We start from the raw sequence: 26,606 nt of genomic DNA on the forward strand, positions 1-26,606 counted from the left end.
TAGTACCATCGACTACAAAATTAATTTCTAACACAGATAAACTCAAATTAATAAGACCAAATTTTTTAACATAATTAAATTGAGACCCACATTAAATTTAAAATAGGAAAAATCCCAAATACTTAAGAACATAACTAACAAAAATATATGTGAATAAAACATTCTTTTTAAAACCTAACTTTTAATAATGGAACATATGTCTCTCTGATACTTTTATAAAATAGGAAATTGTAGTTTAGATTTATATTAGGGCAATTGTCAATAATAGCACTTTTTGAAGTTTATGTCTCAAAAATAGCACTAGAAGGAGAAAGTCACAAAAATGACATTCATTAAAGGGTAAAATATATCTAATACCTTTGGTTTAAAATTACACAAATAAACAAAAATAAATAAAAATAAATAAAATTAAAATTAAAATATTAAAAAAAAAAGAAATTTTTTTATAGTTTCAGATTATATGTTTTCAGATTCGAAATTTTTATAATTTTTTTTTTGAAAATTTTTTTTATTTTTTTTCAAATTTTCTTTTTATAATTTAAAAATACTTTTTGAAACTGTTTTTAAAATTTTTATTTATTATTTTAGTATTTATTTTTTATAAAATTTTAAACCCCAATTCTAAAACCCCACCCTTAACTCTAAACCCTAAGGTTTGGATTAATTAACCCAAGGGGTATAAGTGTATATTTACCTCTTTAATGAAACCTATTTTTGTGACTTTGAGCCTTGAGTGCTACTTTGGGAACAAAAACTTGGTTTGGTGCTATTTTAGTCTTTTTCTCTTTATATTATAGATATTTATTTAAAAAAAATTTAAAAAATATTCTAATACTTGGTTTTATAATTGGTAGTTTGATTGTTAACATACAATTAAATGTAACATAAATCGTTACTAATAACACTATATTTACACCAGTTTTAAATTGCTATATTATTTTTACACACAAATAAATCTTTAAACAAATTTCGAACAAACTTCAAAAACGCAAACACATGATAAAATTTCATACAAATTAATTGTGCTTATGCAAATGACCTATATATTAGTGATATAATCTTCAAAATTATATGATTCAAACCCTAAATTTCATAATTATGAAAAGCAAAACAAAATTAAACCCGCGCTTTCAAGCGCGGGTCAAAATCTAGTACATGATTATAATATTCTTTTGATATAGAGGATTTCTATGTACAATCCTCATGCCAGTATGTAGAATGTCAGATTTTTTTTCTCTTATACTTACAACCTCAGGACATAGTCTTAACTGTAGAATGTCACATGAAGGTGTTTTTCTTTATCATTTCTATGTACAATCCTCATGCCAGTATTCATTAATTAGATATCACGAGGATCAACAAAAATCACGTTAGAAGAAGAAGATTTTGAGCTACTCCAATCGGAAAGTTCAGGTTCATCGGATAGTTTCTTGAGGCACCAAAGATCTTGAGCCCACGAAAGCCGTTTCCAATGAGGAACAGCCGAAGCTACCGGGTCCAAAGGACTAATCTCCGTCGCAACAGCTCCACATCCTCCGTCGTGTCTCCCAATGTTATGAACAAAATAGCATAAACTTTTCATGAGCCGTGGACCGTCTCTGCCTTCCATGTGCATACCGTACGTGAAATAAACCCAAAACTTGTCGAACACGTTAGGGAACGAGGGTAGTTTCATCCACGGCATGCAAGAATCAAGTAATCTCGAACCGGAGCAGCACGCGTGAGTTAACCGGGAAACGCCTTTCATTTGCAGCCTGAATACATCTTTGGTGCTCCATACACTTAATATCGCATAATCCGTTGGGAAATCGCGGTCTAAGCGGTTAGATTTGTGACCGTGTTCTTCTTTTGGGAACGCTATAAACGTTCCTAAGCTGTTGCGGCTGGTTAATATTGCGTCGATGTCACGAGGGAAGAACTCTGAGTCTTTGAAAACCCGGGTGTAGATTGATTCAGCGGTTTTGGTGGTTAACCGGAGGATTGTGATATCTGAACAAATTGGTTTGGAATGGGCGTGAACCGGTTGAACCAGCATTGTCGGTGTACGGAACTTGATGTAGGAACATTTCTTGGTGAACAAGTTAATGGAAGACTCGTTGGTACAATCAGTGGCCATGTACGAGTAAGTTGCGCCTTGTTGTTTAAACCATTCTTCAAGTGTTTGCACCAGTTTTGTTCCTATGCCTAAGTTCCTGCTCGAGAAATCATATTCATTTCTGTATATATTAGTGCGTGGTGTATCATATATGCTTTATCAGTTAAATAAAGTGATATAATTTATATGGAGATTAATTAAATGAGAGGAAGAATCAACTAGGGTGGATACAAGTGTCACCAAAGGGGCAACTTCTTTCTTTTGGATACATAACTTAATTTGGAATCTATCATCAGCTTTACGTTTAATCTTTATTTATTATGTGGAATTGAATTCGAAATTCAAGAAAGCAAAACATATATTCTCACTCACACATTACACATACATAGCATGTAAATAAAAAATTTAAAATTGATTTTAGGCTAAGTGGATTTATATACAAGATTCTTGTATGACTTGGGAGTTTTTGTTTCGAAGTTAATAATTATATAAAATACTTAAATAAGTGCTTTGTGTAGAGGCGTGTATCCATAAAACCGTTACGTATATGTTCATTTTTTACAGAAAAATAAAAGAAAACAACGATTTCAAGAAAACAAAATAGTAACGAAAAGAACTTGTGAACAAATGTGTCTTTGTCAGTTTTATGATCATTAGATAACGGTAGTTGCATGATTACTGTTGAAATACATGAGAGAATAAAAACAGAATTAAAAAGATTTTTCTTTTAACAAAATAGTTGATTTTAGTGTCATCTTCTTTTTTTGTCAAACTTTTTTTTTTTTGTCAAACAGTGTCATCTTCTAAAATTCACATTAGTCATTAATAACTAAAAGCAGAAAAGAAAAAGAAAGTACCGATGGGAAGGTGAAACTCTAAGACCAAGAACATAAGCGAGTTTGACATAGATTGAGTTTCCTCTAGTCACGGTTTTAACGCATCCTCTCACAACTCCCACCATCTTTCTTCCTTCTCCATACTCTGCAACCTACACACCAATAATTTTGATATAAGAAAATTTGCAGTTATAGACTCGTACCTAATGTCAACCCGTAACCCACCTAGACATGTTCATATAGTACTTGTGTTGTGTAATATTTTTTGATATGTTGAAGAGGTCAAAATATGATTTACCAGCATAGTATGGCATGGAAAGTGACGGACGCGACGAACCGGATCTCCTAATAAATCAGAGACCATCACCGGTTTGCCATGCGGTCCGGTCTCATCACATTCACGTTCCATCTCCTCCACGTCACGCTTGTCGGTTTCTTCATCGTATTCTCTCACCACCACCACCGCAGCCGCAGCTACCTCCGCCGCTATTTTACTCGACATTTATGCGTTTTCCCGTGTTGAGACGAAGAACAGTAAAGTGGTGATGTCTTTTTATTTTTTTGGATATATATATGTGTTTATTTACTTTTGTTGGAGAGGGATTTTCTTGATTTATTGGTGGTTATAAGTTGGAGTTATGTCGTGATGTCATGTATATATAGAGAGATAGAGACTATAAAGGTTATTGGAACCTTTTTATTATTTAAAAACGTTGTTAAACAAATTAAATTATGCATGCAACGATAGTCATGCCATTTTTTTCTTTTAAGAATTATCACATTAATTAATGTTTTTTTTGTAACTCACATTAATTAATGCTTTACGTAAAATAGTCTGTTCATGCAGTTTCTGGTTTGTCAAATCCATTTTTAATTAGTTATCATGTCATCGGAAATAAGACAAAATCTGATGATCGATCGACAGACAAATTAAAAAAAAAATTATAACAGCTAATCAAATAATTTCGATATTAATGAGCCGATTTTATATTGTTAAAAATATAATTAAACGCGACAGGCGACATGATAGATGTAAAATTCTGGTATCTGATTAAAGTATTAATCAGATGTGAATGCTCAAATGATTAAGATAGGCGACTAAAGTCGTACCATTAATATATGAAGCTTAGAGGGAAAAATTAATGAAGTAAAGTTAACTAAGGCATATATGTAAGTAGTGCAGATGGCGGCGGTTCTTTACGCTAAACAAGTGTCATTATTCAGTGATATTATAGTATACAGATATAGCATAAGAGTTACTAGACTTGATTAAGACCACGTATGTAATTATTGGTATATTTTTACTAGATCTTATTTCTGAAAATAATTTACTATTATTAATTGGTATCATATATAGATGGTAAGACTGATAAGATGATAGTATATATATAGAGTTAAGTATTGAGATGACATAACACATGAAAAACTACTTTATCTGATTGATAAAATGTCAAATTTTTAGAAATGGACAAATGTCAGGTTCAAATAATTGAGAACATGAATGTGCTTAGTATTGGTGAATGCCTATAATAATGGATATGAAATCAGAACATCATTTGACAACGACAAAACGAGAAATAGAGAAAACATCGTATAAACCAAGGAGACAAATAGAAAATGACAACAACAATTAGACATATATTAATATTATTTTTAACAAAAACATATTGCATCTATATCTGATTTCTTTTTCGGGAAATTTGTTGTTCTCTTGGATTTTTTGTCGTACGTTGGCTCTCTCTCATTGGCTAGTGATCTCTTTTAGATTGTGTTTGTCTCTCTTTTGATGTAAATATCAACGAACGACGTGGTGTGAAATATGTGATAGAACACTTCACACCTAATCCAACATCCAAACGATAACTACCAGTCTACCATAAACTTTTATGTTACACATATTTAGATAACTAGCGCATTTAGATATCAACTGTTAGGTGAAGCTGAAACACCTTTAGGGATATGATCCGGGAAGATTGAACAAACCTTGGGTTACATAATTCCATTTGGGGTCATCAGAGATCCACAGTATGTTGGGAGTTCTGTGACAGTCGTCCCACAGATCTAGAATGCCCTGCATAGCTGTGAACCTAGGTCCGCGGGAAGAATTGTCACATAATATCATGTTTCTCTTGGGTTCCATTCCAATACAAATAACTATAAAAAATGCTTTTATATCACTTAGTTATCATGTCTCACTCAAATAACTAATCTTCATCTGGTGTCTTGGTTACGTTTTCATGATGCTAGTCGAGTCAAAGGAAGATCCAAATGCTCGTGCTAAATCCGTCTCCTGATTTCTTGTATCATACCCTACCAGTCAATTATAGAGCTCAACTCCCATGAAAAAAATCAGGTCACTTTAGTACCACATATCTTCTTGTTTGATACTTTTGATTCTCAGCTTGTGTTATTTTTTGGTACCCAAGTTGACTAGAGTTTATATACATAATTCAAAATAGTAACTATTCTCTATTGAATCATGGGCTTCTTCCAATTCCAATCCATTTGATACTGGGCTTCGTTGACGATGTTGAGCTAATTCTGATTAAGAAACTGGGCTATCATGACATAACTTTTGTTTACCTTTATTAGGAGTATACTTGCCAGTTTTTCCATTTTTGAGGTAACAATTATACATTTGTATTTTTTTAGTTTGTGGTCCAACTGAATTGTTAAACTTTTATTCAAAGATTTGGTTTATTTATAGTCTTAGGAAAATGTATCATCCATTTAGCTATCTAATAAAATATAAGATGTTCAAAAAAAAAAAACAATTAAACGATAATTAACGTTAGTAATAAACCAAAACTATAGGGGAAATACCGTGATAAATAAAACAAGAAGATTAAATATGTAATAAAGAAAACCTCAACTGCCTCCCGGCGATTAGATTCCTTATGCGAGTATTCTTTTGGACCGTATACAATAAGAATTTTGTCAGTGGACTAACTAAAACTTTTGTCTTAGCATAAACTAATACACTACAAGACAAAAACATTCCTTCTGATTAGTAGTAGTCATTAAGCAATAAATTACTTTGATTAAGGTGTATAGATCTCAAACCGGGTTAAAATGAAAGAGACCCGCTCAATCCGGGTCGGGTCCAACTCCTAACAAGAAAAGGAGCGGAGGAACCAAACCATGACGTGTAGAACAATGACTGGCTAACGACTCTTCCTTGCTACTCTTCCTTCAAAATCGATTCTTGACGTTCTGGATCGGAAAAGTCATCTCCTCCGAAGTCAAAAAAGCGTTATTTTCTCGTCTCTGTTGCAAAGATTTTCTCTTTTTCACTTTCTCTGATAAGTAAAACCTTAACTCACTCCCGTGATCTTCTCCAGTGAGTGAGCAACTTGATTATTTCGCTACAACATTTTCTTAAAACAATGTGTTGTAAATGCAGCTAGGGTTTCTCGGAATCGGTGCTTACAATTACAATCTCTTGGAATTGGGTTTTGAGGGCTTTTGGGAAATCGCAATTCTTCTTAGTCGTGATCGAAAAGTCGGAGACTTTAGGACAATGTCGGCCTCCGACCGAGAGTTCCGGTCAGTTCTCGTTCCCGCCGGTAACAAGCTGCAGCAGACACCGTTGTCAAAGCCGGTGAAGAAGACCGATAAATCGAAAGACCTAACCTTTACGGCGTCTCCGGCGAAGAAGAGTTCGTCTCCTCTGAGCCCTTCGATCCTGAGGAGGAACGGTGTCTCCATGAACGCATCGTATTCCTCGGAGGCGTCGTCTTCGTGCGAGTCGTCGCCGTTGAGTATGGCGTCTGCTTCGAGCGGGAAGAGGGGTTTGCGGCGTAACGGGTCGAACTCTTCGAGTTCACTGAGAGATGAGAAGGAGACAGGTGATTGCTTCTCTGATGGTCGTAGAAGATGCGCTTGGATCACTCCCAAATCTGGTATTAATCCTTTTTTTCTATCTTTCTTATAATAGCAATTATATTAGTTAGTGTCCTCCTTATGATTCTGAGCTTGACTAGTTTAGAACATTTGTTATTGAGTTTGGAAGTTAGTGTCTGAATCTATTGAACAACGACCACATAAATAGGATTAGTTTCTTTTGTCATTTCTCTACACTCATGGGCTTATAGGCCTTTATAACTTTTATCTCGCCTTGAATCCTTTCCTCTGCTATGACTTGACCGATGATGCTGTTTGTTACATGTTAATAGACCAATGTTACATTGCTTTCCACGATGAAGAGTGGGGAGTCCCTGTCCATGATGACAAGTACGTGATCATCTCTCTCTCTCTCTTTTGCTTTTGCCTGAGAGAATGCTCTTTGTGGATTGATTATATTAAACGCTCTTTTCGGTTTGCAGGAAACTTTTCGAGTTGTTAAGTCTATCTGGTGCTCTTGCGGAACTATCCTGGAAAGACATTCTTTCCAAAAGACAAACATTCAGGTAAACTAGAACCAAAGCCTTTGTGATAACATTGATCTTCTTATGAGCTCGAATCTCAAAGTGCTGTCGCTTTGTTCGAACAGGGAAGTATTCATGGACTTTGATCCAATTGCTATATCTGAACTAACAAACAAAAAGAGAACATCCCCTGAGATTGCTGCCACCTCATTACTATCAGAGCAAAAACTACGCTCAATCCTCGAGAATGCAAACCAAGTTCGCAAGGTACTTTAATGTTTATTATAAACCTGATCATAGCTTTTGTGTATTTGTATATGAACTTTTTATTGACTGTTATCCAGATAATAGTTGAGTTTGGATCATTTGACAAGTACATTTGGAACTTCGTTAACCAGAAGCCTACTCAGAGCCAGTTCCGGTACTCTCGCCAAGTCCCTGTGAAGACTTCCAAAGCCGAGCTGATAAGCAAAGACCTTGTCCGCAGAGGCTTCCGCAGTGTTAGTCCTACGGTTATCTACTCCTTCATGCAAACAGCTGGTCTCACTAACGACCATCTCACTAGCTGCTTCAGACACCAAGAATGCATATCCAAGGACGAGACCAGTTCTTAAAAGAAACTCAAGAATGTCCTAGAGAGAAAGGATAGTTAACACTCTGATATGCTTAGTTTGTTATTGTGTGTTGTGTTTGTATTTGTACAGATGTTTTTTTTGTCAAAACTAGAAGAAGTTGCTAAGCTGAATTTATTGGAGATTGCATTGAAACGATTACATGTTAAGCAATGGATATATAATCTACTTTCTCTCATATGCCAAACTCAAATCTAAAAACACTAATAGAATTTGAAACTAAGCTATTTCTCGGTTTGATTCTTTTGGTATAGTCTCCCGGTAACAGCTGCTGCTAATGCTGCTGTGAAGTTAGGATCTCTTGTCAAGGAAGAAGCCATTTGCTCCACCAAAAGCTTCTGTACTTCTGGAAATTCGATTCTTGATGGGCTCCTCACTTTCTTGGATTCAGTCAAATCAACAGGCTTAGCCAAGCTACACCTTCCATTGGCTGCAGCAGCTGGTGCAACCGGACCACCAAGAGAAACGTAACGGTTTAAGCCATTGTTTGAATCCATCTGCGATGGCATTGGATGGTTATGTTCACCCTCGTAAGTAGCTACCAACACGGACTGATCCTCCACACTTCTCTGAACCTGAAAGACATAACCAACAATTAATTTTAAGATGCAGGCTTGATTTATGCAACGGTGTTATCTTCTTCATTATTGTCTTAATAGTAGTAAGTATACCTTCTTTTTGACAGCACAGCTAGGAGCACAAGCACATTTGAAGTAAGCTCTTGGAGAGGGATTGTCTCTAGTAACTTTTTGTCCATATTTCCTCCATTGATACCCATCTTTCACAACCTATAAGCAACACAAACTTCTAAAATTAGTAAACCATATAAACAAAAAGTTTCTATAAATATATATATATATATATATACCATAGTTACTAGTTTTCATTAAAAAGCTTACAAGGGTGGTGTCAGAAGCTTCGGTCTTGTAATAAACCCTTGAGACTTTCTCCTTTACAACAGTCTCTTCTCTCTGCTTCTTACACAGATACTGATCATCTTGATCCGTAGAGCTGCTCTCCGATACTCCACCAATAACCGCTGAACTAACTGCTTCATCTCTCGCTGGAGATTTGCGTTTCTTGGGAGGACTGGTTTGCTCTCTCTCGGCCGTGTTGTTGCTCTTGTTAACATATTCCATCAGCTGTTTCCTTACGACGTTGTAGTTGTCACACATCAAAGTTAGCATCTCCGAGAGCTTCTTGTTCTCAGCGTTCACTCTTTTTAATTCGTCCACCAATGCATTTGTCTGTATATTAATCATTTATATATATCGCATGAAGTTAGTAACAAGATATGCATAAATTAAAAAAAAAAAAAGATATGCATAAATATATCATAACTTTATACAACCTATAATCTGCTGTCACTATTAAATTTGAAGAACTCAACACATGAATTAGTAGCAAGCCTTTATTTTGTTAAAATACAAGCAGTTTTTATGAACTTTATAAATAAATATAGCAAGTATATCTAAATAATTTGTATGAATACATACATATATATATATATATATATTAACATATGAAAATCTGTATATATTTGTGATCGTAGATGAAAAATATATATACATGTGTTCATATATAGTGATGAAATACTAATTAAAAAGTTCCATAGAGATATGTGTTAATGAATTTTTCTAGAAGATGTAAAGGATCAAGAATAGGAGAGAAGCATACCGTGGAATCTTCTTCAACTCGCATACGAGTAATACCGATAGTGAGATCTAAAGAAGTATCGACCAAAGACGATGAGTACTGGTCCATGGATGTATAAATATGAAGAATCTTCTTGGATCTTGATTCTTGAGAGTATGTACGTATATGCGCGTGGGAGTTCTGTAAGCTGAGAGATTCGTAGTAAGAGTCGATCTTATTGGGTTCTTGATCTGGGATGGTGGAAGAAGGAATGATTTTTGATTCTATATATAAAGGGAGGAAACAAGGTGGAAGGAGAGAGCAACATGTGCTCTTTTCATTTTCATGCAATAAACTATATGGTCTTATCATATTCCACCTCTTACTTTTAGTCGTTAAGACTCTCAACTCGTCTTCTCTCGGGTCCACCCACACTCGCACACGTATTTGGTCCATTAATCCATATTACCACCGGACCATTTCTGTACTATTGTAGTAGGGTATGTTCTTGATTTTATTTTTTTAATACTGTTGGTTGACTTTCTTTTTTATCAATGCCGACATTTGGCATAGTGGGACAACATATTTATGTCGAGTCCCATATTTTTTAAAGGTAGTAGATATAGATTATTTATTTGTTTTCCAAAAAAAAAAAAGATAGATTATTTGGTTCTTATTTTTTCATAACAATGTTGTAACCGATTCTACTCTCCCTAAAACCATAGTAGGAGAACTCAAACTGTAGTGATCTCTTAACCCGGATGATAAATATTTAAACAATTAAACCACCATATATTAGTTCGTTACCTATTCTTTTGTAAGAGTTTTTTTCTGTGAACAATAAATACGTTAAAATATTGAATACTTTATATATAGAACTCAAACTTACTCTATATTCTTTTGGAAAACAGGGATTGACTTCTTTTATTGGTTAGTTGGTTTACCATACAACAAATATACGCTATTTTAAATCCAGAGTTTGTGGTCATTTCGATTGTTTATAAACTGAACATACAAATGATGATGCTTAATCATTTGGGCATCAACCAAAATAGAAATAAAGAAATCATTACCTGGCCTAGTCGTTAAGCAAGCATACATATACTAACATAGTAACATGAGACCTAAACATCAGACAATAATTATAATGCCGTTTTATATACCTATATACATAAAATATGATTATGAACGGCATGTGCGATAATATAAATATATAGTATAAGTTTATAATAATGAAATGTAGTAAAGGGCGTGTTTAATTAGAAAGTTTTATATTCTGTTTTCAGAAATGATTACTTGTGGTTGACAAAAAAATATAATCGGTACAATGTGGTATAGGTAATATAGTATATAGAGTGTGCGGAACGTGGTTTATATTTTTTTAACGCGAGTCATTAGTAATTTAATTATTTATGTAAACCTGTTTCTTGTTAAGTTGTTCGGTCAAAGTCAAGCCGACACGGCTTTTCAAAAACAATTGGACAAGTGACGATACTAATAGATGACGCACTTTATCAAATCTTAGTTTCCTTCTTCCTACTTTTCATTTTTAAGAACCAATTAGATTAGTTGATAAAAAAAAAGAACCCAATTAGATTTACTACTACTATAAATTAATTACACTCAAGAGACTTTAACAATTATATATGCTGTTTAGTCAAGCCTACTCGGCGTTTCAAAAACTACTGGGACGATTGACAATTTTGGATGACTTGATCTCTTTTTCATTTTCTTTTTTCATTTGTTTTACCATTCAAGAATCTAAAAGAAATCATATGTTTAACCGAATAATTTATGCTAAGATTAGAGATCAGATCACCAAAAGACATAATTTGACCTCATGCATATCCACTATCCGAAAAGATACTTGACTGAGCTAGAGATGGAATAACCATATGCCGATCATTTTGGACTTTATCATGCATTATACTATATATATACTTCACTCCTTTCACATCCCATTCCACGTACAAATGTTATTTAGATAGATGATATTAAATATCCTATTAATTATTACAATCATATAAAAAATCTTACGCATCGTAGAAAAGCTTATTTTGAAAATTCAAGCCATTTTTAATCAGTTGATGAAATCTTGTTGTATAACCTATAAATCCTATAAAATATACTCGAATTACAATTTACAAACTTACAATCATAACAGATCACGTTTTACTGGTTATATTCGTAGCAGTTACTGTAATCAAACTGTTCAAAAGATGGATCCCCATTGACGAATGTCGTAAAGGAAAAGTATGGCTGCTAATAGTTTCTTTATTAAGAAAAAATCGAACTAGGTTGGTTCTTATTCTTACAGCACTCGACGAACAATTTAGTCATAAATCAGATAATTGTTTAGTTTGCAAAAAAGAAAAAAAACCTCATATAGCATGAAATTATTTATAATCAAGGACTACATTCATTTTGAATGATTTATAAGCTAGTTAGATGCCAATACGCCATGCACACGTTCACTATATTTATGTTTTGGTCAAACACTATACATGCATGAATATTTGAGAATGGATTATAGAGTGTCCGTGTAAAAAAAAGGATTATAGGGTGTCCAAGAATAAGATCTGACCGACCAAAAATTAAACGAATTTGTAGTGGAAAAATAATAAAATATAGGTCGGTGATGGGATATATTGGACGTCACTGATGATGATGAAGTTAGGAAAATGAAAATACAAGTGGACAAAAAATCAACCAAAAAGCAAAACTATTCTCGTCCAGAAGACAGAACAGAAGCAGCCAAGTAACGAAAGCACAATTCCTTTCCTTTCCAGTATTTTGAAGACTTTGACCGTTGACTTCGAAACACCTTACACACGAGTGGTTTGGTTTAGATCCATTCCTTCCTTGTCTGTCTTCTTCATCCTTTTATTCAAACAAATAGCCATCCAGTTTTTTTATTAAGATTCAGAAAACAAAAGGCATAGACCCATACGTTTTATTAATTTTGGAAAATGTCATATTCTGTTGACAAGAAATTTAGATGAATACATTGCAGATAATCTAGTTACAAAGTGTTGCATGTCAATATGTCATCTCCTTATGTATAAACATATGTCTACGTTTTTGTTAGTCAAAAATCTTAAGTAGACATGGATACCAAAACATAGAAATCTAGATTAATTTGTTTCAATTTCTTCAAAAGTATCGCCCCGATACTATAGCTATATTTCTGAAACCAAAGAAGTAATGGAATTGAAAGTTTGTTTTACATTTTAAGAGGTTAAAGCTATAATGGCTTTCTTTTCCTTTGTGATATTATTCTGTATCTTGGACCTCTTGGTTAGTTAAGCAGTAGGTCCTCCAGAGATGCATTGAACTTAGCAAAAGGAACAAAATGCCGTACAATTCAAAGGTTCATGAACTAATAAAGGTCTAAAACATGTGTTGGCTATTAAATATATTAATATGATATTCTTAATTCCTCTTGCCTTTTTGGAAATGGTCTTTTGGTTTTTGTCTCTAGTGCCCACGTTCACTTAATAACACGACCAAGTATGAAAAAACAAAGACTAATCCCAAATGCTAGAGTCTACTCTTCTTCTTCTTTTTTTTTTTGAGAAAGAAAAAAAAGAGAGTAGTTTTGCTAGAGTCTACTCTTACACATATGGTTTTACTTCTTTTTGCGTCATTTTTTTCCTAATTAGGCAGTTTTTTGGGAAATTGCCACAAATAACATATTTATAGTACCACTTTTTATATTTACAATAACCACTTTTACCCTCATTTTTAATGAAGAGTAAAAGACAATTATATCCTTAGGGTTAATTAATCTAGACTTAAGGTTTAGAGTTGAGGGGTGGGATAAGGTTTTTGGAATGTGAAATTTGTGATTCTAATAAATATATAAATAAATACTTAAAATATATATAAAAAAATTTAAAAAATAGTTTCAAACATAATTTTCGTTTTTCAAAAAGAAATTTGAAAAAAAAAAATTTATAAAAAGGTTCGAATTTGAAAAAGTATAATTCGAAAACATAAAAAAAATTGTACTTTATTTTTTATTTTTTTATTTAAATAATAATTTATTATATATATAAATAACAAGGGCATAAGAGTCTTTTGCCATTTAATGAAGAAGATATTTTAAAAATGTTTTCTTAGTGGTGGTAAAAATGAAAAGTGATACCATGAAAATGGTAAACATATAATTTCCTTCAGTTTTTTCATATATTGATAGATGAAAAAGCTGCATAATACATAACCCTTTATATAGTTTTAATATATTTTATTGATTTAACCCTAATCATAGAATTTTCCTATTGAAAAACAAAGGTTCTATATATAGAAACTTCTTCGCGTATTTACTGCTACTTTAAACAACATGGAACTGACTGTGACATGAATTCAATGAATGATTCTTCAAATAGTATCCATTACCGTAAAAGTGAAGCCATCAGAGCAACAGTGTGTTTCCGTGAATTACACGTTTTTCTTTGACATCTATTTTGTATATCAATATTTAGTTCGATGGTTCGAATTGGCTTCACGTCTCTTTTGTTTTCTTGAAATATAAATTATACTTTTCTTTATGGTAGATGGCCGACCAAAAATGACTTATCTATGAAATAATATTAATACGGTTTCTATTGATTCAAATATTCTCCTGACGAGTTCGTGTCAGAGTCTTATTGGCAATTCAGTGCACGAATATGTCTCTAAATAAGATAAACCAATGAAATGTTAACCGTATTTGCATATCAGATTATCATTTCCCCTGCCAATTATGTAGTAATTAGATTATAAACTTTGAATAATCTATGATAGCATGTTTGAGTTATTCATGTTACATTATTCAAATAATTTTCTTCTTTCAGTTCTGTAACAAATACTCCCTATGTATTTGAAATATTAATATTTTAAAATTTTCATACATATTAATAAAAAATAAATACATATTTTTATCTATTGACTTTTAGTTTTGTTTTTAAATTTTGTTTTCTTCCCAATAAAATTATGCCACAATTTTAGAATTACATTTATATTTTAGTTTTAAAGTAAAATGTAACAACTAAAGTCTAAAACATCAATTTTCAAATACAATTTTTTTTTTTTTTAAAAAAATTTGTATAAACTTGATGTCCAAATTTTTTAATTTTTTTTATTGATGATGCCAATAACAATAGAAAAGAGACATGATTGTTGATTACAGAACAAGATAAAGCCAATCAATTGCAATATTACATTGTTTTATTCTTGTTTTTGGTATGAACCTTTTTAAAGAGGATTCCAAGAAACAAATTGTGCTTCTCTCAATGATAATATCACCAATTCACTGAAAAAGTAACAGAGCAAACAATGTATAGACAATTCATTAATTATACAACTTGTAGCAATCTTCTCATCAGATTAGAAGTCAGTTGCTTCATAACCATATTCTCCAACTTGGAAACCTATGTTTAGAACTTTCATAGTCACAATGTAAAACTCTTGTGTCACATTAACAAAAAAGTGTCAAAACAACAAAATGAAATGGATGCTTAGCATCAGGTGACTAATAGAACTATCAATGGATACCAAACTTTCACAAGACAAACACGCAATCAAACAAACTGTATATAGACACATTTTTTTTTTTTGAATTGAATGTTAAATTTAATCAAAAAAAAATAGACTGTTTTTTACATCAATTGTAACTTATTTTCACCATATTATAAAATAAAAGATCTGTTTCCCTAACTTCTTTACTCCTCCTCAATTATGTCTGGTATCAAACCAGTAAACCATCGGTTCTGCTAACTCCTTATTATCTTTCCTCTGTAAAATGGTGATGTCCTGTTCCTCATATTTTTGTCAATCGGTTTTATCAAAAGAGACACAGAATTATCACAAGACAAACACGCAATCAATAACATTGGCTTCCTATACTGACCCCCCGCGACCTGCAACTAATTGTTTCTCTCGTGATCCTATATTTGTCAAGGAGCTTATCACCAGTGATGGTAACCATAGACACTGGAATGGTGAAGCCTTAGCTAATTTCTTAAATGCTGAGGACAGAGCCATAGTAAACCAAATCTTCTTGGCAAAGGAAGTTGAACCTGATAAGATTGTTTGGTCAGTTTCTCGTAATGGCTTAAAGCTAGGCAGGATTTGGCTACAGAGATTAATGGACAGCGGTTTATTCAAGCATCAAAAAAAAACGGACACCGGTATGGTCAAGACCTCCCGACGGCTTTGTTAAATGTAATGTCGATGCTTCTTTTGATCCAAATACGAAAAGAGTGAAATGTGGATGGATTGTACGTGACGCTAATGGAGTAGCACGATATTGAGGTTCGGCTTGGTTAGGAGAAGCATGCGCACTGTTTTGGACATCTTCAAGTAGAATCAACAGAGTATCGTCTTCGTAATGTTAGTCGTGATATTCTTATGGCTGCTTTGACTTTCAAGAAACGGAAGTGTGTTTATACACCTCGTCAGGCAAATATTCCAGCTCACCGATTGGCACAGAAAGTACCTCCTACATCATATTTTTATTCATCGTGTTTAAAAATCCTCCGTACTGGCTATCTTGTAGTTTCACAAAGACTATATATATACTGTCAAGTTAATAAATTCTCTCCAATAGTTATATTTTGTCGAAAAAAAACAAGATTCGTAATATTAAAAATTAATTAAAAAAAATTGTTATTTAGTTAAGGGTTAGTTAGAGTTCAACCGTAAAAGAAGGGAGCGTTGAGTTACGTAGGTTTTAGTTAGGGAAAAGTGTGTTGGGAAAGGAGAAAAGTGTGTTTGGCGTGTGCTATAGTGTTCTTGTAAGTGTAAAACTACCATATTACGTAAATCTTTCTTAATGAATCCACGATTTTGTTTGTGATTAAAAAGAATAAATCCACCATAAAATCTCCTTAAAGCTCGCCTCAGGTTTACCTCTATATATACGTAGTTTGCGCACTTTCTTTTATCAATACTCAAAATCATTCACAAAGAAATTACTTAGTAAGAGAGAACCCAATAAACAGCTACTACAAAAAGGCAAATGAAATAATGTGAGACAGAAATATATCAATACTCAAAATCATATTGGTGGCGTCTTGTGCGGGTTTGGTGATTCAATCTCTGGCTGCCAATCTTGGTGTTGTCACAGGTTATGTTACTCTTTGGTTATAAGTTTTTATACATCAACTTTGCTGAATTTATTTTGGTTATATCATCACAGGAAAACATTTAGCTGAGCATTGTAGAGCTGAATACTCCAAAGTTCCGAACTTTTTGTTATGGGTTGTTGCTGAAATTGCAATAGTCGCTTGTGACATTCCAGAAGGTACCAAATTTCTATACTCTTACTTTGTTTCTATAATTTCTCTGTTAGTGCTAATCATTCTTGGTTTACTTTTTTATATAGTAATCGGAACAGCTTTTGCACTGAACATGCTCTTTAGCATACCCATATGGATTGGTGTTCTTCTTACAGGCTTAAGTACACTGATGCTTCTCGCACTTCAACAATACGGGGTATTCTTTTCTTTGATCTTTTTCCATGTCACGGTGCTATGTATAGTCAAGCCTTATGATGTTTGTCATTCACAGGTAAGAAAGCTGGAGTTCTTGGTTGCATTTCTCGTGTTCACAATAGCTATATGCTTCGTCATTGAGCTACACTACTCAAAGCCAGACGCAGGAGAAGTCCTACATGGTCTCTTTGTTCCACAACTCAAAGGAAATGGTGCAACTGGTCTTGCAATCTCTTTGCTTGGAGCTATGGTTATGCCGTAAGCTCACAGTTTCTTCACCAATATTCATAAGAGATTTTTTTTTTCCTTAATAAAAATCTTATGCGATCATTTCTTTTTCCACAGGCACAATCTCTTCTTGCACTCTGCGTTGGTTCTCTCGAGGAAAATCCCACGTTCATCTACTGGCATCAAAGAGGCTTGTAGGTTTTACTTGATAGAAAGCGGACTGGCTCTAATGGTGGCCTTTCTTATAAACGTCTCTGTGATATCAGTAAGTGGTGCTGTTTGTAATGCCTCGGATTTAACCCCCGAAGACCGAGCTAAATGTGAGGATTTGGACTTAAACAAGGCTTCGTTTCTTCTACGGGTAACTTGCTTACTACGGCTTTTGTTTCTTTCTATAATGTTTCAGAACATTAAAGCTTGTTTGTTTTCAAACAGAACGTTGTGGGTAAATGGAGTTCAAAGCTATTTGCCATCGCACTTCTTGCTTCCGGACAGAGCTCAACTATTACCGGAACATATGCTGGACAATACATCATGCAAGGGTTTCTTGATCTAAGACTTGTTCCATGGCTCAGGAACTTCTTAACAAGATGCTTAGCTATTATCCCGAGTCTAATCGTTGCTCTCATTGGTGGTTCAGCTGGAGCTGGAAAGTTAATCATCATTGCCTCGGTAACACAATCTTTCCCATCTCTAGCTAGTCACATCTATATATTTATATGACTTTACCATAAACAAATCAATTCATTGGTTGAATAAACTGTGAACAGATGATCTTATCCTTTGAGCTGCCCTTTGCGTTAGTTCCTCTTCTCAAGTTCACTAGCTGCAAAATCAAGATGGGTTCACACGTAAACCATATGGCGGTATGCATAACTCATTTTCACTGAACCAAGGAAAAATGTTATCAATTAACTTCATATGTTTCCTTTTTATCTAACAGATTTCAGCTTTGACATGGGTCATTGGTGGTTTAATCATGGGGATAAATATATACTATATAGTAAGCAGTTTCACTAAATTGCTTATACATAGCCACATGAAGCATGTCCTTGTCGTCTTTTGTGGAATTCTTGGGTTCACAGGCATTGCCATCTACTTAGCCTCCATAGCTTATCTTGTCTTTCGAAAAAACGGAGAAGCTGGTCCTCTTCTTGCTTCGACTAATTCACAAACTGTGGAGACACTTCCAAGACAAGACATTGTCGACATGCAGTTTGGTAAAGCGTCTACATCCAATGCTGATTGAATCTTATACAATCATATCAGTACTAGGACTCAAATGAATACCTTTCGATAGTGGTTCTTAGATTTTATAAGAATTCTTTTTTTTTTTCTAGTAAGTTTTATGTAAGGAACAACGTTACAATCATGACATCGGATAATAAAATCATTGTTTCCACTATCATATCATACATTATACATACGAGTGACATTCTAAATTACGAAAAGAAGAGGGCATTCAGCTATATATAATTGTATATATGCTTCAAGATTAAACAAATATAACTTAGTAAAATCAAACGTATTTTATGTGGGTATGATCAGAGATGATGGTCGTATCGTGTTCTAGGATTCGATTGTGACGTTGTCTTGGTTGGAATATTGAGGAAGAGGAAGATGACCTTTCTCTTGCAAGCTCTTGACAGAATCGTAGAGAGATTGCTTGATGGGTGTAAACTCCAACCCTAAGTCTTTTATCTTCTGAGTAGTGAACTTGTATGGCTTTGCCCTTGGATTCTTATCGTCCGAACACCTACAAATATTATAATAAGCACACTATATGTTAATAACATAGCCTGGAAATGGCTTCTTGTATATGTAACGTATCAACTATTGAACTAGCCAAAAGAGACACAAGTCATGAAACTAGTGACCAAACTATGGAGTAGGTGAAGAAAGAACATACTGTTAACACTCTAGTTCTTTTGTCAAATGAATTTGGACCAGTAACAAGACTACACCATTTTTAGTATAAATCCAAAGAAAAACAAACATAAACACGTGTACATATAGGATTTTGTAAGATCTCAGCGTAAGCAGTAGGTGAAACATGATGTGGACCTTGTGATGTGAAGTTAGTACATACCAATTTTGATATATGGGACAAATAGTAACACATTTCAATACCAACTACCACTCATGTCCCTTTTATCCTAACTAATTTATTGATTTGTTGAAAAAAAGAGGATAATCTTGATTAGATTGTTTCGAGTATCAAAAATCAAACTCAAATAGTTTGTAAAATCCAAGGTTGTATTTTACTAGACCCACAAGATCGTGTTGACTTTAATATAATTTTGACCAAAGAGTTAAAAAGGTCAAACGTGGACTTACTTGGTGGGAAGTGGATACTCCGGGAAGAATTTAGCAAGAATCTCGACAACCTCGCCGCGGTGAAGCGCGGTCTCGGCGAGGATGTAACGGCCTGAGGCAGAGGATGATTCGTAGACCATAACATGGCCTAGTGCCACATCACGGACGTCCACGTAGACCTGAGTAAGGTTAGCATAGGTCTTGGCTGAGCCGGTGAGATACTTGAGAATATGGACTAGGCTAGCGTTGACCGCTGACTGGAGCGGTGGTCCAAGAACTAGAACCGGGTTTAGCACCACCAAGTCCACACCTTTAGCCTTCGCCGTCTCCCATGCTGATTGTTCCGCCACCATCTTCCCATAGCAATACCAATTCTACAAGGCACCGATAAAATAGGTCAGAATTTGAGAAATTAAGTTTTAAGGCTTGACATGTGACCTTATTACAGCCACATGGTTACATGTATTTCGGTCGGTGGGTTTGAATAAAACTCCATGCAAAAAATATATAGACCAAGATATAAATATATATAATAAATATACCTTTGTGTTTTTGCAGAAATCAAGATCACTCCAACAATCTTCGTTGACTATGGTTTGAGGGTCACGGTTAGGGTTCATGTAAACAGCACCGATAGATGACGTGAACACCACACGCTTCACCTTGGCTTTAGCCGCCGCGTCGATCACGAACTTGGCTCCGTTCACCGCCGGTTCCAACATTGTCTCCTATATATTTACCTTAATAAATAAGATTAAACCTAATAAAACAGAGTAATATTATGGATTTAGGAAAATTAAATATAGTTACTAACGGGGTCATCGGTCATCGGAGAAGCGGTGTGGAAAACGCCATCGCAGCCATCTATTGCGGCACAAAGAGCTTCGTAGTCGAGAAGATCAGCACTGTGAAGAGTGAGTCTTTCTTTGGCTCCATCGAGCTCTCTGAGGTGGTTGTTCTTGGGATCAGCTGGGTTCCGCACGGTTCCTCTAACGGTGTAGCCTCTCTCCAAGAGTAACTTAACGATCCAAGAAGCAATGTAGCCACCGGCTCCAGTGACGCAAACAAGTTTCCCGTCGGCAGGCATTTTTTTCTGTTGGGTAAGAAGGTTTAAGAGAGAGAGAGAGAAATGTTATAAGTTATGATGTGTCGTTTGGAGGAAGCGTTCTGGTTTGTATTTATAGAGACATCAAAAGAAGTCACCGTTTCATAAGTTACAACTTGGCTTTATTTCACCTAACCAAGGTAAAGAGTTGGTGAATGAAGAAGGAACTATCGGGAATCATATTTGATTTGATTTATTTTAAGGACACTAGAGAATAAGTGGAATAGTTTCAAAGTTGTAGGTGATAAGTGTAAATGCATTCCCATAAAAGGTCAAACAAAATCGTCAACCAAAGGTGTTGTGAATCTGTCTTTTACTTGCCAAGTGGAAAGCCTTATTTGGTTGGCTTTTAAATTTCAGGAAATTGCCAAATATATTTGAAAACAACAAAAGAAAATTTGTCAAAATATATTTTAAAACAACAGAAGAAAATTGCCAATTACTCCAACTATTAAGTTTTTTTTTTCTTTGGCAATGGCAGCATTCCCTTAAGTTAATAATCCATGTATATGGAGTTCTAGAAGTCTGAAGACCTTGATAATAATAAGTTAGTATATTGTACGTACGTTCTTTAAAATCTATATACAAATCTAGGAGTTATGCCTTGTCTTTTGTAGTTTGTTTCTTCTTGGTGTATTATCCATTATCTTGGCTTAAACTTATAAATCTTATATACCCTAATTAAAAAAAAAACAAGGGGTGGTGAGAGGTTGAGAATATTGACATTGACAATATTGTACATGAATTAATGTAACTTAAAAGCCAGGGGGGCCCAACCTGTTTACTAATACGAAAGTTCCCCTGAGCATAAGTCCGTATTTTTCAACTAATTAACCAATTAATTTGATGTACTACGTGAAAAACATTTACTATATATATCTTTTGTTATAAATAAAAGTAACATCATTCTTGACCATTAGATTGATATTGCTTTTTTGATAGCAACTATTTTAAAGAAAAGAAGACTGACAAAAGTAAGACTTTGCAAGCCATCTTTGACAAAGTTAATATTTGGACAAGATGAGTGTCTTATTCAAACCGTGTCCTGTCCCGAGATGGTTGAATGTAATTGAACACACAGAAAATTTCCGAGCGGTTTCTCAATCATTTCGGAATTGAATCTCTCACGTGGAAAAATAACCTTATAACCGAGTGACAAACGTGGCTCTTTATCTAGTAAACAACGATTATGCTTTCCTAAAATACAAATGTCACAAACTTTCAGAGACACAACACAGACCAGGTGACGTCATATCTCTCTAACAGGTTCAGTAAAAATCTAGTAACAAAGATAAATAAAGGAAATAGAGAGTCTAAAGCAAATGGTTTTTGTTCACGACGCATAAACTCCAATTCAAGACCCTCTCTCTTCATCAGAGTCTTTCTCGATCTCGGAGAGGCTTGAGCTTTTTGGCACTTTATCATCAGCCTCAGCCTCTTCTCTCTCTTCTGCTTCGTCCTCCATATCATCTGTTTCTCTCCACTTTGGCTCCTCTTCCGACTCTGAGCCGTCTCTCTCACTCTCAACCTCTGGAGTTTCAAACTGTTCCTCTTCTTCCTTAGCTTCTGTCTCAGTCCATTTCAGGTTCTCTTCATCTTCTTGCATCTCACTGTTATAATACTCATCTTCGCTTTCCTCGTCCACATCTCGGCTCACTTCCTGCTCTGCTTCTCTTCTGCCAGTTTCAACAGCACTTAACTCTTTCAATGATTTGACATTCTTCCCTTCCCTTGCTGCCTTTTTGCCAGAATCCTTGTTTGATGATGATTCCACGTTTTTGCTTTTCTTGACTTTCTGCCTCTGCATTCTGCAACAATCATAACATAAGAGGACTTGTACTTTTACAAACAGGATCACAATAAATGAGAAGCTGACAGACACATGATCCGTGTTTACTCACATGTCAAATAAAGGAATGGACTCTGGCAGATCAATCTCCATATCCTCCTCCTGCTAATTGATTTTGGGGGGAAATCATTAAAGCATTTGCGATTACGCATTCACGCGAGAAACAAATAGAGAAAGAAACACAGTATACCTCACTGGCAGAAGAGAGATCCTCAAGTAGCTCCCAGCGTTCTTTATAAAGATAAAGCTCTTCTGATTCTCCATCAGTATATAATACCTGCAATCAAATGTGAATAAATCCATAATTCTGACAGAGGAGCAACAGAGTTGAGTAGCAGATAATCAGAGATTGTATCTCACTCACCTGATGCATCTTCGTACGACCAGAATAAGCCTGTATGACGCCTTCATAAAAACTGCACAGTGAAACACAAATCAACGATTTAAGCTACTACACTTTGGAAACAAGAACCTTTCAACTTTCATATGCACTTACGTCTTGTCCAGCGGCCACCATATATTCACTCTCTTCCCGACCAAATCCGCTCCAGAGCCCTGAAAAGAGGAGTTACTAACAGATATGTGACAATAATATAAAGGCTAAGGCGACAAAGCTTATTATACCACTTCTTTTTTTGCTGTCCGGCTCCTCACTTGTTGGCTCTTTGAAGTTTCTTCAGATTCTTCTGCCAATGCTCTAGCTCCAACTTGAGAAACCTTCTTCTTCTGCAATATTTGATCGAAACATGAGATTCAACACATAAAGTTTTATGATATATCATTAATTAAATAAGAGAAAGATATGATAATCTACCTTGTCCTTTGATGATTGTGGAGCAGGAGTATCCGAAGAAGCACCTTCCAAGTTGTTTTTCTTAGCAGCTGTGCGAGCTGACGATCTTTTTCCGCTGGAGTTCACAACTGGCTTCTTCTTCCCGCCCTTCTGGGACTTTGTCTTCTTCCTTGATTCTCCAATCTTTGTGTCATCTTCTGGTATTTCATGGTTTGATTCTTTCTCAAGAGTCTCTTCTTCGTCCCGGAAGCATGATGCCAGCTTCTTCAATTTGGGTGAAGAAGGAGAATCTAAATCATGATCAGTGTCCTCCATCTTAACCCTGCTTCGTTTAACTGAACCCGTCAGCGCCCTACTAGTAGTGGCCGGGGAAGATTCTTTAGCCGGAGGCGTTTTCTTTGCAGCCACCTTTTCAAGTGATGATTCTCCTCCTCCTCCTGATGCTTTTCTCTGAAGCTTTTTGTTTGATGAACATGTCTTTAAAGAATCTCTTTTCCCTGAAAGCCAAGGAATGTCGTAACCTTCCTCAGGATTCATCAATGAATTGGGTTTCCTTCCTCTCTTCCCTGAGACTCCTACATCTGTTTCTGCATCTCTACTCTCAGACCACACTTGCTTTCCCTTTCTTGATTTTTCATCTATCGCAGGTCTCTTGGAACCACTTTTAGAACGAGTCTCCTTGCGTGAATGCCCCAAAACCAGTTTGTCCTACATCAAGCGAATTAGTTAAAAAATGCTGAAACTCTACAACGAACGATAGAGCTCAGGGTAACAAGAATACCTCATTCTCTTTGGTGTCAACAACATTGTGGACCTTGGGAGTTTCAAAAACAGTCTGGCATATGGTCGTAACTACTGGTGAATATGAATCCAAGGTGGTCCCTGAAGACTTCAAAGCTTCCATGATGCATGGTTTAAGCTTACGGGCACATCTACTGAGAACCTTCTCAACAAGACTCCAAGCCATTGGTGAAACATTCTAAAACATGAAGTGAAGACAAATCAAATCCAAAGTTTGTTGACGGCTAAGAGAATTAACTTGTAAGTAGGAAGAAAGCTCACCTGATTATCCTTTTTGACACTAGCTAACAGAATATCGAGAAAGTCCCTTGACACTTCTTCGGTTTCATCTAATACTGTAATCATTATCATCTCCATTGAAGAAAAAACCACTCGTGGATGATCAGATCTAACAGAACACACAAACCAGTTAAGTATATGATCTAAAGAGTTTCTAGAAACTTAGGTTTTGTATTATCTAATCTACCTTATGAGTCTCAGGAACATGCGAAACATTTGTAGAATGAGGTCATCACACTCTAGGTCCAGCATGACCAAGCAAGATTTGACCTTTGATACGTTATCAAGAACAGACTCGGCTTTCTGATAGCTGCGAGAGGATGCATCAGCTAGCTTCTCAAAAGCTTCTATCGTCAACCTGAAGACGTCCTGTGATACAAAATAAGCAAGACTTCAAAAGACCATTACAGAGAAGTAATTTAATTTGTTTCTGTTTACCTTCATCTGATCATCAGTGTAAGGAGCTTCTGGGGCAGTGATCCTGACGATTTCGGTTAAGCAGGAGACAACAGAAACCCTAACATCAGAATCAGGGTGGCTCAAGAGGTCACTTGAAACCAAAGCCTTCTTGGTGGGAATTAGGGCGTTTTGCATTGACAAGGGTTGATCTTGCTCCACTTTTCTCAGCAGTGACTCAGTTTCCTACACACACGCACATGAAGGAATTGAAAATTAGAGATCCAATTCGCTGCTTCCACCAAATTAACAAGTTCGATAATCCAATAAAGGAGCAAACTTTCACCAAACAATCCACTAAAAACATCAATTCGAGATTTCCTTAGCGGCAAGAAAGAGAAACCCTAATCGCATTTCGAAGAATCTAACCTAACAAAAGACACGATTTTGATTGGAAGAATCAAAAGAGGAAGACGTACATCGAGAAGATTGAGAAGCTCGTCGGTTGAAGAATGAGGGGTGAGCAGTCTGTTTCCAGCATCGATGAGTGCTTCACCAAGATGGTTCAATCCAACAATAGAAGCCATATTTGTTCTTCTTCTTCCCCCAGAAATTCAAAACCCTAGAAAATAAAACAGAACATCAAACTGTGTCTTTAACCCGAAAACACTGTTATCGACCAAACGCTTAGGATCCTCATATAAGGGTCGTCGAGACAATGAAAGGGGAGAGAGAGAGAGAGCGAGCTTTCGGGGGGTAAAGGTTGTGACTTGTGAGGTTAAGCGGTGTGTGCTAAACAACTTATATACCACACCACTAACTCTAATTACAAAACTATTAAGGCAAAGAGATTCATTTTCTTTATAAAAAAATAAAAAATCAATGAACATTTAGATTGTGTTGAATCACAGAATTTGTTACTATAATTGCTGAAAACGGATAAATAATCTATTTAAAAAAATGAAGGAGGGGCTTTAATACTTGATTTACCAAAAAGTAATTTACGCTTTTCTTTTCTCTGACATTTTACTAACAGACACGTTCCCGCCTTCTTTTCCTTTGGTAGTATTTAATATGATAAAGTTGATTACTAGTTTTGATAGGTTTTGGAATTAGTTAGTATCATAAGACGAACTTAACAAGCCATCCGCAAGACTTACAACAGACTTATTCACTAAAGGTATTATTGGCATTTGGAACAGTAAGCAAATTGATGTTATGATCAGCACATAGAGCTTTAACAAGCTTTGACATAGCTGAGCCACACGCTTCTCAATAAGTTTTAGCAATTTCATCAAGACAGACCTCTATGGTCGGTCACACCACCGTGAGCACGTGACTTCCTAAGAGTCAGCTCAGATCCATGGTCCTCTGGAATAGCAGCTGCCTCAGCGACAGGAGGAATAACAGGATCAGCCTCATCGCTTCAACTGAGTGAACTTTTCTTATAGCCTTGCCCAAAGGCACAGTGAAATAAACATCAACTTTTATTTAGTGAGTGGTATAATTTGTAAGAGGTCGTAAAGGAACATTTTTGCCTTATAAAGCCCAAATCGTGGTCACTAATTACAATATCGGGCCTGAGTAATATCAACTAATGGGTAATGCCGACAAAAGCAATCGCTTATTCAGACAACCAAAACGTTTCCAGTTCGGTTTCCTCACGGTCTTGTAAGAAAAAAAAAAACTTGGTTCGAATCATTTTGTTTCAGACACAGATTTCATGTCTATATTATCCCTCGTCACTTATGATCCTAATTGTCAAAGTTCTACGAATCTGTGATGATGCAGTTGCACAC

The 26,606-nt window shown here is 35.2% G+C and overlaps 6 protein-coding genes across 10 annotated transcripts; 2 read left to right on the top strand and 4 right to left on the bottom strand.

Annotated features, from left to right (window-relative positions):
• Positions 1 to 1,219: 1,219 nt before the first annotated feature.
• LOC106356069 (probable N-acetyltransferase HLS1) lies at positions 1,220 to 3,899 on the bottom strand. The gene is made up of 3 exons (XM_048736454.1): positions 3,230 to 3,899; positions 2,953 to 3,083; positions 1,220 to 2,192 (listed from the first exon to the last, which is right to left on the bottom strand). The coding sequence occupies exons 1-3, from the start codon at positions 3,431 to 3,433 to the stop codon at positions 1,340 to 1,342; spliced, it is 1,188 nt and encodes a 395-aa protein (XP_048592411.1). The 5' UTR covers positions 3,434 to 3,899; the 3' UTR covers positions 1,220 to 1,339.
• A 1,984-nt stretch (positions 3,900 to 5,883) lies between these two features.
• Positions 5,884 to 8,108, top strand: LOC106353385 (DNA-3-methyladenine glycosylase 1-like). Of its 4 annotated transcripts, none has more exons than XM_048736456.1 (6): positions 5,988 to 6,271; positions 6,335 to 6,833; positions 7,107 to 7,164; positions 7,257 to 7,340; positions 7,424 to 7,565; positions 7,643 to 8,108. In XM_048736456.1, the coding sequence occupies exons 2-6, from the start codon at positions 6,452 to 6,454 to the stop codon at positions 7,910 to 7,912; spliced, it is 936 nt and encodes a 311-aa protein (XP_048592413.1). In that variant the 5' UTR covers positions 5,988 to 6,271; positions 6,335 to 6,451; the 3' UTR covers positions 7,913 to 8,108. The 4 variants fall into 4 exon arrangements, with proteins under 4 accessions (XP_048592412.1, XP_048592413.1, XP_048592414.1 ...); XM_048736457.1 differs by having other exon boundaries at positions 5,990 to 6,237; XM_048736458.1 differs by having other exon boundaries at positions 5,992 to 6,183.
• Positions 8,027 to 10,036, bottom strand: LOC106355665 (probable WRKY transcription factor 40). Its single transcript, XM_048736453.1, has 4 exons — positions 9,608 to 10,036; positions 8,830 to 9,177; positions 8,602 to 8,718; positions 8,027 to 8,505 (listed from the first exon to the last, which is right to left on the bottom strand). Exons 1-4 carry the CDS (start codon positions 10,019 to 10,021, stop codon positions 8,155 to 8,157), a joined length of 1,230 nt encoding a protein of 409 aa, XP_048592410.1. The 5' UTR covers positions 10,022 to 10,036; the 3' UTR covers positions 8,027 to 8,154.
• Positions 10,037 to 15,955: 5,919 nt separating this feature from the next.
• On the top strand, positions 15,956 to 18,675 carry LOC106354821 (metal transporter Nramp1). Its single transcript, XM_048735632.1, has 9 exons — positions 15,956 to 15,984; positions 16,585 to 16,673; positions 16,746 to 16,850; positions 16,932 to 17,041; positions 17,117 to 17,298; positions 17,386 to 17,629; positions 17,704 to 17,940; positions 18,039 to 18,134; positions 18,212 to 18,675. Exons 1-9 carry the CDS (start codon positions 15,956 to 15,958, stop codon positions 18,515 to 18,517), a joined length of 1,398 nt encoding a protein of 465 aa, XP_048591589.1. The 3' UTR covers positions 18,518 to 18,675.
• LOC106354822 (cinnamoyl-CoA reductase 2) lies at positions 18,642 to 20,742 on the bottom strand. The gene is made up of 4 exons (XM_013794863.3): positions 20,399 to 20,742; positions 20,127 to 20,312; positions 19,606 to 19,958; positions 18,642 to 19,024 (listed from the first exon to the last, which is right to left on the bottom strand). The coding sequence occupies exons 1-4, from the start codon at positions 20,669 to 20,671 to the stop codon at positions 18,838 to 18,840; spliced, it is 999 nt and encodes a 332-aa protein (XP_013650317.1). The 5' UTR covers positions 20,672 to 20,742; the 3' UTR covers positions 18,642 to 18,837.
• A 1,100-nt stretch (positions 20,743 to 21,842) lies between these two features.
• On the bottom strand, positions 21,843 to 25,591 carry LOC106354823 (sister chromatid cohesion protein PDS5 homolog D). 2 transcript variants are annotated; one of them, XM_013794866.3, is made up of 12 exons: positions 25,287 to 25,591; positions 24,850 to 25,053; positions 24,599 to 24,780; positions 24,394 to 24,520; positions 24,113 to 24,310; positions 23,353 to 24,039; positions 23,163 to 23,264; positions 23,035 to 23,093; positions 22,903 to 22,954; positions 22,729 to 22,815; positions 22,591 to 22,640; positions 21,843 to 22,497 (listed from the first exon to the last, which is right to left on the bottom strand). In XM_013794866.3, the coding sequence occupies exons 1-12, from the start codon at positions 25,392 to 25,394 to the stop codon at positions 22,044 to 22,046; spliced, it is 2,310 nt and encodes a 769-aa protein (XP_013650320.2). In that variant the 5' UTR covers positions 25,395 to 25,591; the 3' UTR covers positions 21,843 to 22,043. The 2 variants fall into 2 exon arrangements, with proteins under 2 accessions (XP_013650320.2, XP_013650318.2); XM_013794864.3 differs by having other exon boundaries at positions 22,591 to 22,643.
• Positions 25,592 to 26,606: the final 1,015 nt, after the last annotated feature.

The sequence above is a fragment of the Brassica napus genome, chromosome A7, assembly GCF_020379485.1.
Source record: "Brassica napus cultivar Da-Ae chromosome A7, Da-Ae, whole genome shotgun sequence".
In the NCBI taxonomy this organism is placed as follows: Eukaryota; Viridiplantae; Streptophyta; class Magnoliopsida; order Brassicales; family Brassicaceae; genus Brassica; species Brassica napus.

Bases quoted from the DNA above. Each gene is read 5' to 3' on its own strand.
- LOC106354822 (XM_013794863.3), bottom strand. From the start codon at position 20,671: ATGCCTGCCGACGGGAAACTTGTTTGCGTCACTGGAGCCGGTGGCTAC. The intron at 20,313-20,398 runs GTTAGTAACTAT...GTAAATATATAG, and splicing joins CTCCGATGACCGATGACCCC to GAGACAATGTTGGAACCGGC. The intron at 19,025-19,605 runs GTAAGTCCACGT...TAATATTTGTAG, and splicing joins GAGTATCCACTTCCCACCAA to GTGTTCGGACGATAAGAATC.
- LOC106354823 (XM_013794864.3), bottom strand. From the start codon at position 25,394: ATGGCTTCTATTGTTGGATTGAACCATCTTGGTGAAGCACTCATCGAT. The intron at 24,311-24,393 runs GTGAGCTTTCTT...TTCATGTTTTAG, and splicing joins GTGTCAAAAAGGATAATCAG to AATGTTTCACCAATGGCTTG. The intron at 22,816-22,902 runs GTGAGTGAGATA...ATTTGATTGCAG, and splicing joins GTCGTACGAAGATGCATCAG to GTATTATATACTGATGGAGA.
- LOC106355665 (XM_048736453.1), bottom strand. From the start codon at position 10,021: ATGGACCAAATACGTGTGCGAGTGTGGGTGGACCCGAGAGAAGACGAG. The intron at 8,719-8,829 runs GTAAGCTTTTTA...TGTTGCTTATAG, and splicing joins AAGCTTCTGACACCACCCTT to GTTGTGAAAGATGGGTATCA. The intron at 8,506-8,601 runs GTATACTTACTA...TATGTCTTTCAG, and splicing joins GCTGTGCTGTCAAAAAGAAG to GTTCAGAGAAGTGTGGAGGA.
- LOC106353385 (XM_048736455.1), top strand. From the start codon at position 6,329: ATGCAGCTAGGGTTTCTCGGAATCGGTGCTTACAATTACAATCTCTTG. The intron at 7,341-7,423 runs GTAAACTAGAAC...TTGTTCGAACAG, and splicing joins TCCAAAAGACAAACATTCAG to GGAAGTATTCATGGACTTTG. The intron at 7,566-7,642 runs GTACTTTAATGT...ACTGTTATCCAG, and splicing joins ATGCAAACCAAGTTCGCAAG to ATAATAGTTGAGTTTGGATC.
- LOC106354821 (XM_048735632.1), top strand. From the start codon at position 15,956: ATGGCTGCTTTGACTTTCAAGAAACGGAA. The intron at 17,299-17,385 runs GTAAGCTCACAG...CTTTTTCCACAG, and splicing joins CTTGGAGCTATGGTTATGCC to GCACAATCTCTTCTTGCACT. The intron at 18,135-18,211 runs GTATGCATAACT...TTTATCTAACAG, and splicing joins CACACGTAAACCATATGGCG to ATTTCAGCTTTGACATGGGT.
- LOC106356069 (XM_048736454.1), bottom strand. From the start codon at position 3,433: ATGTCGAGTAAAATAGCGGCGGAGGTAGCTGCGGCTGCGGTGGTGGTG. The intron at 3,084-3,229 runs GTAAATCATATT...ATTGGTGTGTAG, and splicing joins TTCCATGCCATACTATGCTG to GTTGCAGAGTATGGAGAAGG. The intron at 2,193-2,952 runs GTACTTTCTTTT...TTTCTCGAGCAG, and splicing joins AGAGTTTCACCTTCCCATCG to GAACTTAGGCATAGGAACAA.